The sequence below is a fragment of the Exophiala oligosperma genome, assembly GCF_000835515.1.
Source record: "Exophiala oligosperma strain CBS 72588 unplaced genomic scaffold supercont1.4, whole genome shotgun sequence".
Classification (NCBI taxonomy): domain Eukaryota; kingdom Fungi; phylum Ascomycota; class Eurotiomycetes; order Chaetothyriales; family Herpotrichiellaceae; genus Exophiala; species Exophiala oligosperma.
Window position 1 is genome coordinate 317,064 of NW_015622821.1, and position 14,472 is coordinate 331,535.

The 14,472-nt window shown below is 50.0% G+C and overlaps 7 protein-coding genes across 11 annotated transcripts; 4 read left to right on the forward strand and 3 right to left on the reverse strand.

Moving 5' to 3' along the window:
- Positions 1-212: 212 nt before the first annotated feature.
- PV06_04260 (uncharacterized protein) lies at positions 213-832 on the reverse strand (the record flags this gene model as incomplete). The annotated part of the gene is made up of 2 exons (XM_016405126.1): positions 213-478; positions 535-832. The coding sequence occupies 2 exons, from the start codon at positions 830-832 to the stop codon at positions 213-215; spliced, it is 564 nt and encodes a 187-aa protein (XP_016263332.1).
- Positions 833-933: 101 nt separating this feature from the next.
- Positions 934-1,413, reverse strand: PV06_04261 (uncharacterized protein; the record flags this gene model as incomplete). Its single annotated transcript, XM_016405127.1, has 1 exon — positions 934-1,413. The coding sequence occupies one exon, from the start codon at positions 1,411-1,413 to the stop codon at positions 934-936; it is 480 nt and encodes a 159-aa protein (XP_016263333.1).
- A 488-nt stretch (positions 1,414-1,901) lies between these two features.
- Positions 1,902-3,651, forward strand: PV06_04262 (peptidyl-prolyl cis-trans isomerase D). 5 transcript variants are annotated; one of them, XM_016405128.1, is made up of 6 exons: positions 1,902-2,054; positions 2,111-2,178; positions 2,235-2,244; positions 2,298-2,384; positions 2,434-2,601; positions 2,656-3,651. In XM_016405128.1, the coding sequence occupies exons 1-6, from the start codon at positions 2,036-2,038 to the stop codon at positions 3,417-3,419; spliced, it is 1,116 nt and encodes a 371-aa protein (XP_016263334.1). In that variant the 5' UTR covers positions 1,902-2,035; the 3' UTR covers positions 3,420-3,651. The 5 variants fall into 5 exon arrangements, with proteins under 5 accessions (XP_016263334.1, XP_016263336.1, XP_016263335.1 ...); XM_016405130.1 differs by having other exon boundaries at positions 2,235-2,384; XM_016405129.1 differs by having other exon boundaries at positions 1,902-2,178; positions 2,235-2,384.
- A 147-nt stretch (positions 3,652-3,798) lies between these two features.
- Positions 3,799-5,279, forward strand: PV06_04263 (mRNA surveillance protein pelota). The gene is made up of 2 exons (XM_016405133.1): positions 3,799-3,987; positions 4,052-5,279. Exons 1-2 carry the CDS (start codon positions 3,910-3,912, stop codon positions 5,213-5,215), a joined length of 1,242 nt encoding a protein of 413 aa, XP_016263339.1. The 5' UTR covers positions 3,799-3,909; the 3' UTR covers positions 5,216-5,279.
- Positions 5,280-5,533: 254 nt separating this feature from the next.
- PV06_04264 (uncharacterized protein) lies at positions 5,534-7,771 on the forward strand (the record flags this gene model as incomplete). The annotated part of the gene is made up of 1 exon (XM_016405134.1): positions 5,534-7,771. One exon carries the CDS (start codon positions 5,534-5,536, stop codon positions 7,322-7,324), a length of 1,791 nt encoding a protein of 596 aa, XP_016263340.1. The 3' UTR covers positions 7,325-7,771.
- A 141-nt stretch (positions 7,772-7,912) lies between these two features.
- Positions 7,913-9,772, reverse strand: PV06_04265 (uncharacterized protein). The gene is made up of 3 exons (XM_016405135.1): positions 9,370-9,772; positions 8,369-9,312; positions 7,913-8,277 (listed from the first exon to the last, which is right to left on the reverse strand). Exons 1-3 carry the CDS (start codon positions 9,675-9,677, stop codon positions 8,024-8,026), a joined length of 1,506 nt encoding a protein of 501 aa, XP_016263341.1. The 5' UTR covers positions 9,678-9,772; the 3' UTR covers positions 7,913-8,023.
- A 1,691-nt stretch (positions 9,773-11,463) lies between these two features.
- PV06_04266 (uncharacterized protein) lies at positions 11,464-12,537 on the forward strand (the record flags this gene model as incomplete). Its single annotated transcript, XM_016405136.1, has 5 exons — positions 11,464-11,583; positions 11,644-11,723; positions 11,776-11,850; positions 11,918-12,317; positions 12,373-12,537. The coding sequence occupies 5 exons, from the start codon at positions 11,464-11,466 to the stop codon at positions 12,535-12,537; spliced, it is 840 nt and encodes a 279-aa protein (XP_016263342.1).
- Positions 12,538-14,472: the final 1,935 nt, after the last annotated feature.

Genomic DNA, 14,472 nt, shown 5'->3' on the forward strand with positions numbered 1-14,472 from the left:
ATCGACCTAATGTGCATCTCGGGAATAGTACACAAAACGACACCCAACAAGGTAATGGCCAGCCTCTACCAAGTAAGTCTATGTCAAAAACAATTGAGTGAAACCCAATGTGTCAACAAAAGAAAAGGTGCAACATAACCAAAGAAATTTCAAACAATGAATCTGGAACCACAAGTGCTCAATGAGTCCCCTGGTCCACGCCTGAGATTCCCTCACATGGTCTCTTCTTCGATAGTGATATCAGGGGAAGGGACCATGTAGACATGCTCTGAATCGCTATCGGGGATGGTCATATCGGCTCCATCGTTGATTTCGGCGTAAGTCGGACGTGACGGAAGTTCCTCCACCGGTGTGACATATTGGTGTTGCCAGTCGGTACTATGAAGTTCATCGACGACGTAGACCTCCCTCAACAATTGTAAAGGCAGGCATTCCCAGCTTGTTTCAGCTCCGTATGGAATTGGTGGGGTCTCCTCGCCTGTTGAACATTGAGTCAGTACCACATCTGGAATTAGTCTGAAGTGCCAAACTGACCGGTTGCATGTGATGATTGCAAGAGACCGTGACATTGATTCCAGACAGCTTCCCTGATGTTCATAGTTTCCGACTCCGTCGTGGCTTCACTCCGTAGATCTTCTTCCCAATCTCCATTCAATCTCACAGCAATCTTGGGCAGGCAGAGGTATGGCCAGAACATACGGTTGCCAAGCAAGTTTCTCTGAATTGATCCTGGGTTGATCCAATGAAAGGCACCGAGGAGTGCAGCAACTTGATCAAGGCGCCAGACGGGTATAGCTTTGTATCTGTAAAAAGAGAACGTCAGGACAGTCATATCTGAAGGGTAGTCACCTAAAAGTCGGACGGTAGTTGAGGATCATAATCAACGTACACTGGCAGACCATCAACAGTCCTCTCTCCTTGTCTGGCTCGTAGCTAGCAATTGCCAAACTTGAGCTTGACAGCAAGACGTCCAGCGTCGACAAAGGCTCCAAGGATGTATTCCAGAGCTTCTCCAATGTTCACACCACGCCTCACTAAGGGGATCATGTACATATGACGATTTTCCCAGTCCATCATGTGAGGCCTGTTAGGGTTATGCGAGTCAAAGGACGGGTCAATCTGGACAATAACTCTGTCACGTTGAAGCCAGTCGAAATGGTTCAGGTGATGAACAGTCAGTTCAGGATCATTGATGCGTATAACGAAAACGTGGCCTTCCTCGGTGATTTCAGCTGAGGGATTTGCTGGTGGAGGGGCCGGTCGAGGCTCTGTAACAGGAATTGGTGAAATGCCATATGATTCAACCGGATCAGAGGTAGAAGGAAGGGCAGGAATCGCTGACGAGGAGCCAGATGCAGATGCAGACGCAGATGTCTCGCCGGTAGTCAAGGTTGGAGTGGTAGAGTTTGCCATGGTATCGGTGCTAAGTAAGTAGATCGTAGGAAACAGATGCAAGAGCAAAATGCTATCACCAGATACAATGCAGGGCGAAGATGTTGGTAGGAAAGGATGAAAGACAGGGGAGAGAATATGAATCAAATGGTATCCTACCTCTTAATGAATGCGATGTGCCTGCCATCATGGAGATTTGTGGGAAAAAGTGATTGCAGAGGAAGGTACGAATCTTTAGAGAGTCTTGAATGAATTACTTGTGTCAGGTACCGTACAGTAGTGCAACTATATACGGAGGAGTAAATAGCCACAAGATGACAAAAGCTATCGGAAAACATTCCTAACTCGCCGCAAGGCTTCCCCGCCATGCATTAACATCCTAGAGACGTGTTCCCCCCTCAGGCACCCTCGATGAGTGATTGGCCGGAATGCCGGCGAACACCGCAAGTTTTGAGTGGGCTTCAAAGGAACATTCAAGAAGAAGTTTTGTGTGCAAGGCTCAAACTACAGTGAAAGAGCTGCGGTGTCTACTTCTCTGACTCTCAATTCCTACTACTGCCCACTACATATAATATATACTCAATTCGCTTCACAGCATACGCTGTCCACTACCGATCTATCAGGCTGCTTACTCGATCTCACCATGGCAGACTCAAAGAGTGGTACGCCTCGTCCCAAAAATCAGTGTCGCATGAGTGCAGCCTAATCCTGATATTAGGGAGACCTCGTGTCTATTTCGACATCACAATTGGAGGCAGACCAGAAGGTCGTGTTGTCTTTGAGCTGGTAAGTTGTAAATCTGGTTTCTTGCGGAGAATCCACCAGTCTGACATGCGACACAGTTCAACGATGGTAACCACTCATACCTCCGATACTGCCTTCGCGTCCATTAACCATGACTCTAGTGGTGCCCAAGACAGCCGAGAACTTTCGCGCACTGTGTACTGGTGAAAAGGGAACAGGAAAATCTGGCAAACTTCTGAGTTACAAAGGTGGGCGATTTAGCGTGTGCTGGGTGGTGAAATACTGAGACGAGGACAGGCTCAATCTTCCATCGCGTCATCAAGTCTTTCATGATCCAAGGCGGTGATTTCACCGCCTCTAATGGTACTGGTGGAGAGTCAATCTATGGCGAAAAGTTCCCGGATGAGAACTTTGAGCTGAAGCATGACCGCCCATTCCTCTTGTCTATGGCAAACTCGGGACCAGGTAAAGACGGCAAACACGAATTTTATGGTATGGAATACTGACCAGCATACACAGGCACAAATGGCTCCCAGTTCTTCGTTACTACCGTCCCCACCCCACATCTAGACGGCAAGCATGTGGTCTACGGAGAAGTTATCAACGGCAAAAACATCGTCCGCAAGATTGAAAACCTTCCAACCCAATCCGACAAACCTGTGAGCGACGTGGTGGTGGCCGATTGTGGACAACTTGAGGGAAGCGAGTACAGTGCAGCCACCCAGAAAGCGCCTGATGCGACAGGAGATCCTTATGAAGACTTTCCTGACGACCAGGGCGAGCTGAAGGGTGAAGAATACTACAATATTGCCCTTGACCTCAAGGAGTATGGCAACAAAGCATTCAAGGGCGGGGACATTGAGACGGGCATCGACAAGTACCAGAAGGGCCTGAGATATCTCAACGAGTATCCTGCGGCAAACGAGAACGATCCCAAAGATCTCCAGGCCAATATGGACTCCCTTCGATTCACCCTTCACAGTAATTCAGCACTCCTGGCCAACAAAGCTAAGCACTACGACGAGGCACAGAAGTGGGCTGGGTTTGCAATTGATGCCATTCCCAAGGATGCCAAAGATACAGACAAGGCGAAGGCCTATTTCAGGAGAGCCCAGGCGCGAGTTGCGCTGAAAGATGCGGACGAGGCTCTAAAGGACTTTGAGCAAGCCGCTAAGCTCGCACCAGAAGATGCTGCCATCAAGAATGAGCTGACCAAGACCAAGAAGAGCTTGCAAGAAAGTATCAAAAAGGAGAAGGATGCATACAAGAAGTTCTTCAGCTGAGATGGGCTAGCTATCAAGGGCTTCTGACACGGGCCTTAGAAATGCACCTGCTTTCTGGCTCCTTAAAAAGATTCATTCGTGGAGGTCCCAACTTTGCATACAAAATTGGCTCAGGCTCGGCAAATACTGGACGATACCCATGCTGCATCAATGACTGTTATGTCTGGAAAAATGGGGATTAAATGACCATAGCGAAAGAAAATGAAAGAAAGTGATTAAAATTTTAATTAAATGGCCTTCTCTGTACATTGCTTGTAGGCGCTTTTAGGGTTTGGCAGCGCCCAACGCACAATCACGGGCGCCCATGAAGTGAGTGGACCAGGCGGTCCCACTTTGTCTATCGAGGTCACCGTCGTCATATTTACGGGCGGCTAACGCGCGACAGATCGTGGCGTTTATTTGATCGCCTTTACAAAACTATCAGACTTGCACCCACATGTGCCTTGTCGTATGTGCAGCGTCATAGTTGAGGGCCTGCAACTTTGACAAAATGCGCCTCGTCAAGCGTCACATTGATGACAATGGCAGTGGTAGTGTCACATTATGTCCGGAGGAACCAGAAGACATGGTACGGCAGCCCTTTTTCTTCCACAGGTCTTCGGAAAGTGTGTACTTACTGACTTTCCACCCAGTGGCATGCGTACAATCTCATCCGACCGACAGATCTACTCACGGCCTCGGCCATACGTCGAGTCACCTCAGAGTCCGCCTCAACTGGCTCAACATCGTCCCAACGCGTGCACACGAATCTTACCATCAGAGTCAAGTCACTGGACTTTGATCCGCAGGCCGGACAACTCCACGTGCTGGGGCAGATAGCCCGGGAAAATCGATTCACAAAGATCGGTCAATTCCACACCCTCGATCTCGAACTGAACCGGAATTTCACCCTCGAGAAAGAAGTTGAAGGACCACACGGCGGCGAAGGATGGGACAGCGTCGCACGAGCACAGCTGGAAGAGGCCATAGATCCGTCAAAAGGCACCGAGGCGGTGGCGGTCGTCATGCAGGAAGGGCTCGCGAACATATGTTTCATCACACAATACCAGACAGTGCTCCGACAGAGGGTGGAAGTCTCGGTGCCCAGGAAGCGAACAGGAGCCGGGAGGTCGGCAGATCATGACAAGGGTCTAGAAAAGTTCTTCGGCACAGTGTTGGATACGTTGATGAGACAACTCGAGGGGTTGATCCAGAACAACGACAGCACCACGCATTTTCCCGTTTTATTGGCCAGTCCCGGGTTCACGGCTTCTGGCTTCTTAGAATATATCAAGAGCACCACAATGACGGGAGGGGACAAGTTGCTGAATGAACTACTGAAGCGCAAGGCGTTTGTCGTCATTCACAGCAGCTCGGGTCATCTGCACAGTCTCAACGAGGTGCTCAAGAGTCCTGAGGTGCTGGCCAGACTCAAGGACACGAAATATGCAAGGGAGACTGCCTTGATGGATGACTTCTTCGCGATGTTGAGGAAAGATGACGGCCGAGCGTGGTATGGCCCGAAAGAAGTCGAGACTTCGGTTGACAAGGGCGCCGTTGGTCGAGGAGGCGGTGTTCTTCTCATCAGCAATGCCCTATTTAGAAGTGAAGACGTAGCGACTCGGAGGAGATGGGTGAGGCTTGTTGATAGAGTCCGCAAAGAAGAAGGCGGCGAGGTACGGGTTCTAAGTAGTGACCATGAAAGCGGGAAGAGGCTTGAAGGGTTGGGTGGCATCGCTGCAATCCTAACATTCCCTATCGATGACATGGAGTCTGAGGACGAGTCTGAGCCTGCGAATGACACACAGGATTCATGACGAGATGTATTTCTTTTCACGTGCCCTCTGACTCCAGAACAAGTTCTCTTTCGCATGAGAAAGTTTGCTTGCTGTCTCTCATCTTGCTGATCAAACGTGACATGTAGGCTGTAAAGGAGCATTTAGCCTTGCGGGGTGAATTCACGTACCGCGGCCAGCCTCGCGCCGGAAGATCTTCGGCTCACATGTCAGTGAAACGCGACATGCTTTTTTTGTGTTACTTGTGGCCATGAGCACATCAACAAACACCATCAGAAATGCCATCAATGGCTCGATACACCTCTCACGGCCGTGACATTTTTCTCGTTGCCGTTCAAGATGCCACGGCCTCCGAAACCCCCCATGACCCTCAAGGAGGCAAAGAAGGCCTACAAAAAAGAAGGCATAGGCATTCAATACACTGCGTCACAGATGGAGAGGGCAGACCGCTTCGACGAGCGTGAGGAGAAGAGGAGGAAGGAACTGGATAGAGAAAGACAAAGAGTGGACAACAAACGGAAGAGAGATCAGAAAGAAGCGAGAGAACGGGCCGCGAGACAAAAGATGCTTGAGGAAGGCCGGATTACCGTTGAGGATACTTGGGGAAAGGTCACAGCCAGTCAGCCTAGGTTGAACAAGTTCTTCGGACAAACGGCGATAGCACCAAGTAAGAGGAACTCACAAGAGGTGATTGTCGAGAACAAGGAAACGAGTAGGACTCTTCAAGGGGCTGGTGAACATGCGCAAGACAAGACCGAGACATGTGAGCATAGCGTTCAGGGTCCAACTGCGCCGGAAAAGGATTACCTCGACCCCAAGTCTATTGTCGCAACCTCAGGGCCCTGCGGGACAACACCCTTCAAAAGTGTTCGAGGTTCACAACAAAGCAGGCACCACGGACAACAGCGAGATGTCCACGATGTACACTGTGTGCCCTCGGCGCTCACCGAGTTGGAACCTGCGCAATTGAACATACCATCTGCAGGTTCACGAAAGCTTGTATACGACAAACATCCTTGGAAAGGCCGCCACAACCCCACGCCACTCGCAACACGAGCAATACCAGAACCCGAAAACAATGGGCCTGAACTTCGGAGCCCTGTTCCAAACACAATGCATATGAAAGACGGTAGTTCGACCTACAGCCGCGCTGCATCAAAACATAGTACAAATGACCACTCCATTGCAGCCGCCGCGGTCTTGGAGTACCAGGGGCTGATTGAACTCGACAGTCGGACGACGAGTGAGTTTGATCTGGAAGAGGATTTCACCGATGGGATTGATGATGAAACTTTGTTGGAGCTCTGTGTCGACCAAGCTCGGAAAGGTGTCACTCCGAAGGATCCGGCATCAACCAATTTGGACTCGCCGTCTTCAACCGTCAGATTGAGTTCTCCAGGTTCTGGCCCGGAAGAGGACCGTCCTGGTAAAGAGACAAAAGAAGTGCAACAGATACTGCCAAAGTCTAACGGTCCTTCCGACAGTTTCACGTCTTGCTTCAACGAGATCGACGAGGACGATCTGATTGCTCTTGCAGAGGAAGTCGAAGCTGAGATCTCGACGCCTTCAGCGAACGCCAAAAATCCCGAGAAGCAAACATATCGAGAAGCTCAACGTCGACCGGATCTTGCCGAACCTGCACCTGCGCCTGCACCTACACCTCTGTCACAAACTCGGCCCATCAACACCAACCCTTCTTTATCCACCTTGGGCCTGAGTACCAGGACCGAGGATACTTCACGACGTAAACCCAACCCTTGTTCTTCTAGACGAGAACCACAGAAATTCAATACTTCCATGGCCCCTCCTCCACCTTCCGTAGGTCGACATGCAAAGGAGACGAACGACAGCGCCATCTCTTCGGTTTCACATCATCGGCCACATTCCGTACCTCGAGCTCGCCTGTCTCAACAACAACGAAAGGAGAGGGTACTGCCTTGGAACCAACCTTCAAAACAGCATTACTACCACAACACGAATCCAGCTCATAATGACGATACAAACAACAATAACGACGACGACTTTGACGTACTGGGACCATCGACTCAGGCATTGATGGTAGCATTGGCCGAACAGGCAGAAGCACAAATCAGTTCTTCTCGCGGGGTGAAGAGTAGTGCAAGGGGTTAACTCATCAACCCGTCCACGAACATGGACGCACCTGACACACAAACGCACACGACACAGACATGATCACTCGCCCCCAACGGCCTTGATGAATATCACGAAACAAAAAAAAAAGAAAGAAAAAATCTAGCAAACGAAGATGATGACTTGAAGAAAATTCATTTCTGCACAGGCAAAACACGTGAAGCAAGGGGGGCACGGTTAAAGATTGAAAGTTCCATTGTGACCTTTTGTATGTTTGTATACAGCCAGCATATTTGAAACCTAGGGGGTTTTGTTGCATAGCGCGGTGGTATGGTGAGCCATTGGACACCGAACAGGAAAAAGACACAGTAGACAGCATGGCCACACAGTACAGCAATGAAAAATGGTAGCACTCAGCTTTCGCACTGGGGGGGCATTAACGACAATTGCATGTGATAAACTTGGTTGGGAAAGGGGAATACGATACGAATACATACCAATAAAAGGTCAATCGAGATCACTATCACAATCACGATTACGATGACGATCATGAGTCACAAATGAACACAAACACACACACACTCTCTCTCTCTCTCTCTCTCTCTCTCTCTCTCTCTCTCTCTCTCTCTCTGACACCCATAAACACATTGTATCATATCTTGAATGGACGATGATGGTTTCTTTTTCTATCCTTTTTTGACAATCTATACCTAGGTACGGAGTACCTGGTGATTATTTTTAATCTTCCGGCACAGGGGCGAACTTTGATTTCTTCCTCAGACGCAAACTAAACTTCATCAACAAAAAGGGGACCGGGAGCATCAGTGCCGCCACCGCCCCCAAGATCGACATTCCAGGTCCGACACCGATACCGTTGAACATGGGCCGGGCGACCAGTGGCAGGGCGAAGGCCATCAGACTGCGGAGGAAGGTGTTGGCTGCGGTCGCGCTGGCGGCGTAAAGACCATAAACGTCGACCAGATAGTTAATACCTGTTTTTTTATTGCAAAAGGACAGAAAAGTCAGTCACACAGTGCAGGGGGACAGTTTGCGGAGAGAGAGACCTATCAGGCCATCACTTACATTGTTGAAAAATCGTGTTGAAACCAGCCCCGATCAGCACGGTGGCGACGCAGGGTAAGACCCATGAATATCTCGGCGCAGCATTCCACCCGAACCAGAAAAGTCCGATCACCATCAACACGGCTCCAATGGCCAACGGGGGCAGCCGTGCCTCAGGGACCGGCTTACCGTTGGCCGCTCGACATTGACGAATATAGCGGGGCTGGTTCCCGAGGTTGATGCACAAGGCACAAAGGACGCCGACGAACAGGCCGAGGAAGGGTAAAGATGCCACGACGGGCGAGTACTTTCGTTGATCGGTGAAGACGATCGGGAAGACCTCCAAGGTGAGATAAAGGATGGCGTAGACGAAACTGGCGTAGAATGCGATGCAGGTCACCATGGGCTCGAAGCAGAGCATCTTCAGTGGTCGCGAAAGCTGCTTGGTCACGATCGATTTAAAGTCGAGTTTCAGGCGTTCGTGGGGATGGTAGAGCTTGTCGTTGCCGGTTTCCTTCCGAAGTCTTTGTGCTTTACGCTTCAGTACTACCGGGGGGTACATTTCCGGCATGCAGAAAGACGTCAGCGCGACGACGGCGAAGTTGAGGATGGCCGTGATGTATTCCGTCCACCGCCAGCCCAGGCGAGAATTGGTCAGGATCGCGGCTCCGATCGTTGGGCCCAAGGTCGGTCCCCCAACAACACAGACGGCGTACAATGAGACGGCGGTGCCTCGGGCCTCACGCGACCAGATATCCCCCAAGGCGGCATTGACATTGCTGACAGCTGACGAACCAAACACACCGCCAAAGAAGCGAGTGATGAAGATCGATGCTGCATTCTTACTTGTCGCCGTCCCAATGGAAAACAGTGCGAGACAAAACATCGGCGGCAAGATCGACAATCTTCGTCCCCATATCTCTGAGGACGGTGCCCACACCAACGGTCCCAAAGCAAAGCCAATGCTGTAGTCAAGAGTCAGCAAATCCGAGGATTCAGTATGCGGAAGCGTCAAGACTTGCACGTATAAAGACACATTCAAGACCACCACGTCCTCGCTCACTCCAATATATTCGGCGATGGTCTGGTTCGCAGGTGCTATGATGCTGGATGCGAGACTCGCAGTGAACGCCAACATGCTCAATTGAGCCGTTACCCAGGATTTAAAGGCCGTCGACCAGTTTTGGGGATTTTCTTTGTCATCGTCGCCTTCCCATGTCACAACAAGCCCGTCATCTACCGTCCTCTCTTGCCGAACCACCTTCTCCTCGGGGACCTGGGGTTCGGTGATTTTCTGCGCTTCCAGGTCTTCAGGCGCAGCAGATGACATGTCAACAACAAGTCTTTGGATTTTACAGAGGAAGACATCTTAAGGAATATAAAAATGATGTTTGAACATTCAAAAGAAATGTCTGTGGAGTTTCGTACACGAAGCAGCGGAGTGTTGAACAATTACGAATCTCTTCTTCGTACAAGGGCAGATTCCGCGAAGTTACCGTGTATGGTCGGATTGGAGAGATGATGTTGTGCCGAATTGCCGCGAGGATCGCTCTGCGAGGCCATTATAGGTTCCTTTGTAGCTACGGAGCGTCGATGATGCGCATTGAAGGGTGCGGGCCGGAAGTAAGGCTGCTAGTATGTAACATTGCACGCCAAAAGAAACAAGCACAGGCGCTTCCAAAGTCTCTCAAGTATTCGTGATGGGCATCTTTCTCCCCCCTGGAAGTTATTTGCCCATCAGCCTGGTTTCGAAAAAGGGGTCGCTTTCATACACCCATCGAAAGGATGCGAGTGAGTTCTCGGGGATTAGATCGAGGCTCGCGCTTCGTCTTCCGATGTCGCCTGTTGCTGGTTATGGCCGATATCATCGCTTGCACTCGGACACTGCACTCTTCTCCGCCGCCTTCCCCTTCTTTTTGGTATTGGCTTGAGCCGACTGGTTGATTGATGAGTGTTTGATTGTTCCCCTGAGGTGGACCAACTTCTCCTCGTATGTCGATGGCGTCTCGAGCTGGTATATGTATAAAAACTGTCGTCCTTGGCAACAAAGTATAACGAAACGACTGATTTATGACAAGTGCATAACCAGATTTCTCTTCTTCCATTTGTCAACTTCTGAAATGACCAAAGATACCTTTGGGTGTCTGCCGCAATGCCCCTGCACCACCATTCGGCAGATGATTCCAAATTTTGGCCTTGTCACTAGGACCAGAATCGATTGCAACACCTCGCTTGCATTTCAACTGGTCATCACCATCGAATCACCGAGAGCCCCGTACAATGCTAGTCTGTATCCGGGGAACTTCCCTTGCCAGATGGGCCTATCCTCCCCGGCCACCCAGCAGTCATCACACCTGCATTTTGCGGGGGCTCCGACCTGAGCCCCATGAATGAGATGAGGTTTTGCTCGTATCCCTGCGTCTTTTCAGCCTTGGTTCAGAACTCCCGCTCCACTGGCGAGCAGCTCCACATGAGCTATTCGCAACAAGGTTGTACACCTGAACTGATCCTAAATGCTCACCAGATCTTTTCTCGTGACATTTTCGTCTCACTGGCTCCTCCTCCGCGGTGCCTTTGCGGGGTTGTTCCATTGAAGGCCCTTGGCCCCGGACATTGTCCTCAAGTCGGGAAAACGTGCATAGCAATGACATTCACTGTCCACTGACTGTCGAACCTGTGCCTCCCCTTGTCTGAAGAGGCCTTCCACTCACCGCCCTCGGGGCGGCCAGGCTTGTCATCCAGAACATGCTAGCTTACAGCTAACCCTTGTCGCTCGAACCACGCGCTCTGACCTACAAGCTGAATCCTGAGAAATGGAACTATTTTTTTCGCCGAGAGCATCCCATTGCAGACATGGCTCGCCCCAATGGACAGGCCCAAGAGATTGCGCTTTGCATGGATCACAACACATGGTCATCGTCGAGCCCGGAGCCCCACGTTGCCAATTCGCCTATCCTGAACTGCGCCAGTGATGGCTGTGGGTGAAAGGGAATAAGAGGAGAAGGATGGCCTGACCTTTTGCGAAGTGGCTCTTCCCCAGCATCTGCGTGTTTGCCTACCTTCCCACGACTTCATCCAGCTTTCAACTTGTAAACTTACCGTAGAACGAGTCCAGCATGTCGTCCGCAGCAGAAGCATCGACACCCCCAGATCGGGATTTGATCGAAGAGAAGCCGGGTCTGGCACATACTGTCTCGACTGGAGCTATCTCCATCAGTCCCGAACTGTTTGAGAAAGTAAGTGCGATTGAACAAAGAATGAGAAGTTCATGAAAAGGACACTGAGACGTGCGACAGCTTTATCTTACTCCCAAAGTTCCTCATTCTGGAGACAACATCAAACGATTTGCCAATCCGACCCCTCTAGGTTTCGTTGGGTTAGTTTCCACCATCCTAACGACAGCAAAAACCGTATACTAATGAAAGTAGCTTCGTCATCTCGACCATGACCTTTGCAATGGTCATGATGGGCTGGGGTGGTGCCGAAGGCCTTTCGCCAGTCGTGTAAGTTCGCAGCTTCTGTGTTTTGGGAAAACTGATTAGGACAGTAAAAGTAGCTGATACTCTACAGCGGAATCTTTTTCTTCGTTGGTCCTGTCCTTCTCGTCTTGACCGTCATCTTCGAATGGATCATGGGCAATTTCTTCTCTATGATGGTGTGCGGCCTCTTCGCCGTCTTCTGGCTGAGCTTTGGGATGTTACAACTGCCCACTCTGGGCCTTGCAGCGCCATACTCGAGCTCCGGAACCAATGCTGTCACGGGAGCTGTGAGCAAAGAGTATAACGCTGTCATCGCGTTATATCTGATTGTCTGGGGTTTTGCGCTCTTTACATATTTCATCTTCACGCTCAAGACCAATGTTGTCTTTGCTGCCATCTTTTTGTTCGTCAGCATTGCCGCCTGGGTCCTCAGCGGAGCATACTGGAAAGTGAGCAAGGGCGACTATGATAACGCGCATACATTGCAAGTTGTAAGTACTGAGTCTGAGTCTTGAGAGCTGAGCGTTCCAACTAACGAGCCTACAGACAGGTGGCGCGCTCTTGTTCATTGTCGGCTGTTTAGGATGGTACATGTGTTTTGTGATGATGGCGGCGGAGATGAGGATGGCTATCACTCTTCCGGTGGGAGACCTGAGCCATTTCTGGCCAAGGACAGATGTCGAGATGGGCAAAGCCGAGAAGGAAGCTTGAGTCGAAGCTCGTATATCGAGGATGCTGAGAAGGCACAATGGACGGTCGGCGTGCTGAGATGGATTGTTTTGTTGGTGACCAGCAATGTCCCAGTCATACTCTTACCGCTGAGGTCTAGGTCAAGTTCGAGAGAAAGTGCGGTCTAGGATGGCACGAATTGACAGCCCTCAACTCGTCGGAGGGCAAGTTGGGCTATCTATGAAGAAGACAGTTGAGCAGTTAGTTCATTGTATAATGTCTGTATCGATGCTTCGCTGACGCAGCAACAACGCATAGGTGATTCGTACTTGGTCCATCTTTGCCTCTCGTCGGTAGCTCGTCTACTTCCCTTCTCACAATGTAAGTCTCTGAAGGGTAAGAATATTTTATGTTGGCTTTCTGGGCATTGTCTGTAGACCATCTTCTTGCCGATGGGTATTACGCACAGCAACCTCTGCATTACGCACAAGGCCATACATATCCCTGAAGTACACTCAATTGCCATTGATTACAGACGATTGATTTGCAAAATACATACAACTGAGTAACTAATAATTTGGTCATTATTGCTGCTCTTATTAGTTTCTCGGTACTCGTCATTCTAACTGTCCTTAAGAATGTCTCTTGACTTATTTATATTTTGTCGGTCACCATTTCAACTCATATTGATACTAAGAAATGGCATGACAGGTTCGGGGCTACTTCAGTGATATATCTGGTAGGTAGCCTTGTGCGTAATACAGAGGTAGGTGTGCGTAATACCTATCGCCACCTGCTTGAATAACATCTCCTTCATGCGCCGAACGCCTTTCGGCAGCATTAAGCCACCGCAGTGGTGACGACGGCGACGAGCACACCAGAGCTCTCGCATTCGGCTTTGGATATGTCGCAGCTGTAGGGTTGAATAGATGGGTAGGCAAGGACGAAATCGGAGAATTTGGTCAGAATGTTGTATGGGTATTGACCAATGCTGCATCACTGTTAGCTAGCTTAATCTAAGGCTTAATCTTATCCCACACATACCTGTCATCGATATACTGGTGACTGAGTTCGAGGGACACATTGTCGACCCCTTGCCATGACTGGACTTGGACATCGAAAGTGGAATTGTGGCAAGCGTTGCTGTAGGTTGTGGGGGGTTGCGAGCCGGCTGCCCATTCGACACAACAATGGGTTGTGCCAACTTCTGGGGTATCCTGGTCCAAGAAGTCGACTGGTTGCTATTAGCAGGGGATCATTTCAGATAATATGAAGGGAGAGAGGCTAGAGGAGGCCTACATTGAACGAAACTTCCTTCTGTGGAATTGGGATTTGCCTGAGATGGGCTTGAGACAACGACATTGGTCACCTCGAAGTTGCCAGAGAAAGCCGCTGTGAAAGGAGAGACAAGAAGAGCAGCGAAGATGAGTATTGACGCCATTGAGAGCATCACGATCACGGAAGGATCTTGAGGTGACGCTTAGTGGAGGAAGTATAGTCTGGAGGCAGTTTAGCACTGACTGGTTGTCTCACAAAAGATCAACACGTCGGGGGAATGAGGGAAAATAAGGCACATTGAGAATCGAATCCGGCACGTTAATTGAAGCAGGTCGTAGGTTGGACACATGAACAGAAGCCTCTGAGAGCATGTTGGCGTTTTATACCTGCTGTTGGGTCTACTGCTGATTTGATCTGCTTTGAGCAGTCATTCCACATGGATCGCAAATCTGCAAACATTCTTTGTCCATCGGTGACGTTGCGGGACAGAAACATTCAGTTCAGCGTACAATCTCAAGCCAGGATGAGACCCCCAGCCTTCTGTGTCGGACGTTGTGTCGATAGATCGTCCTTCTAGAATATGACTAGCCAAGATTCAGCTGAGACAATGCAGCCAGGACATCAATAGATCTCAGATGATTCGCAACAACATGGGAAACAAAATGCAAACTGAGCGGCGCGCCGTTTACTTACACACAT

Bases quoted from the DNA above. Each gene is read 5' to 3' on its own strand.
- PV06_04262 (XM_016405128.1), top strand. The intron at 2,385-2,433 runs GTGGGCGATTTA...AGACGAGGACAG, and splicing joins CAAACTTCTGAGTTACAAAG to GCTCAATCTTCCATCGCGTC. The intron at 2,602-2,655 runs GTAAAGACGGCA...CAGCATACACAG, and splicing joins TATGGCAAACTCGGGACCAG to GCACAAATGGCTCCCAGTTC.
- PV06_04263 (XM_016405133.1), top strand. From the start codon at position 3,910: ATGCGCCTCGTCAAGCGTCACATTGATGACAATGGCAGTGGTAGTGTC. The intron at 3,988-4,051 runs GTACGGCAGCCC...CTTTCCACCCAG, and splicing joins CGGAGGAACCAGAAGACATG to TGGCATGCGTACAATCTCAT.
- PV06_04265 (XM_016405135.1), bottom strand. From the start codon at position 9,677: ATGTCATCTGCTGCGCCTGAAGACCTGGAAGCGCAGAAAATCACCGAA. The intron at 9,313-9,369 runs GCAAGTCTTGAC...TCTTGACTACAG, and splicing joins TTGAATGTGTCTTTATACGT to CATTGGCTTTGCTTTGGGAC. The intron at 8,278-8,368 runs GTAAGTGATGGC...ATAAAAAAACAG, and splicing joins CAACACGATTTTTCAACAAT to GTATTAACTATCTGGTCGAC.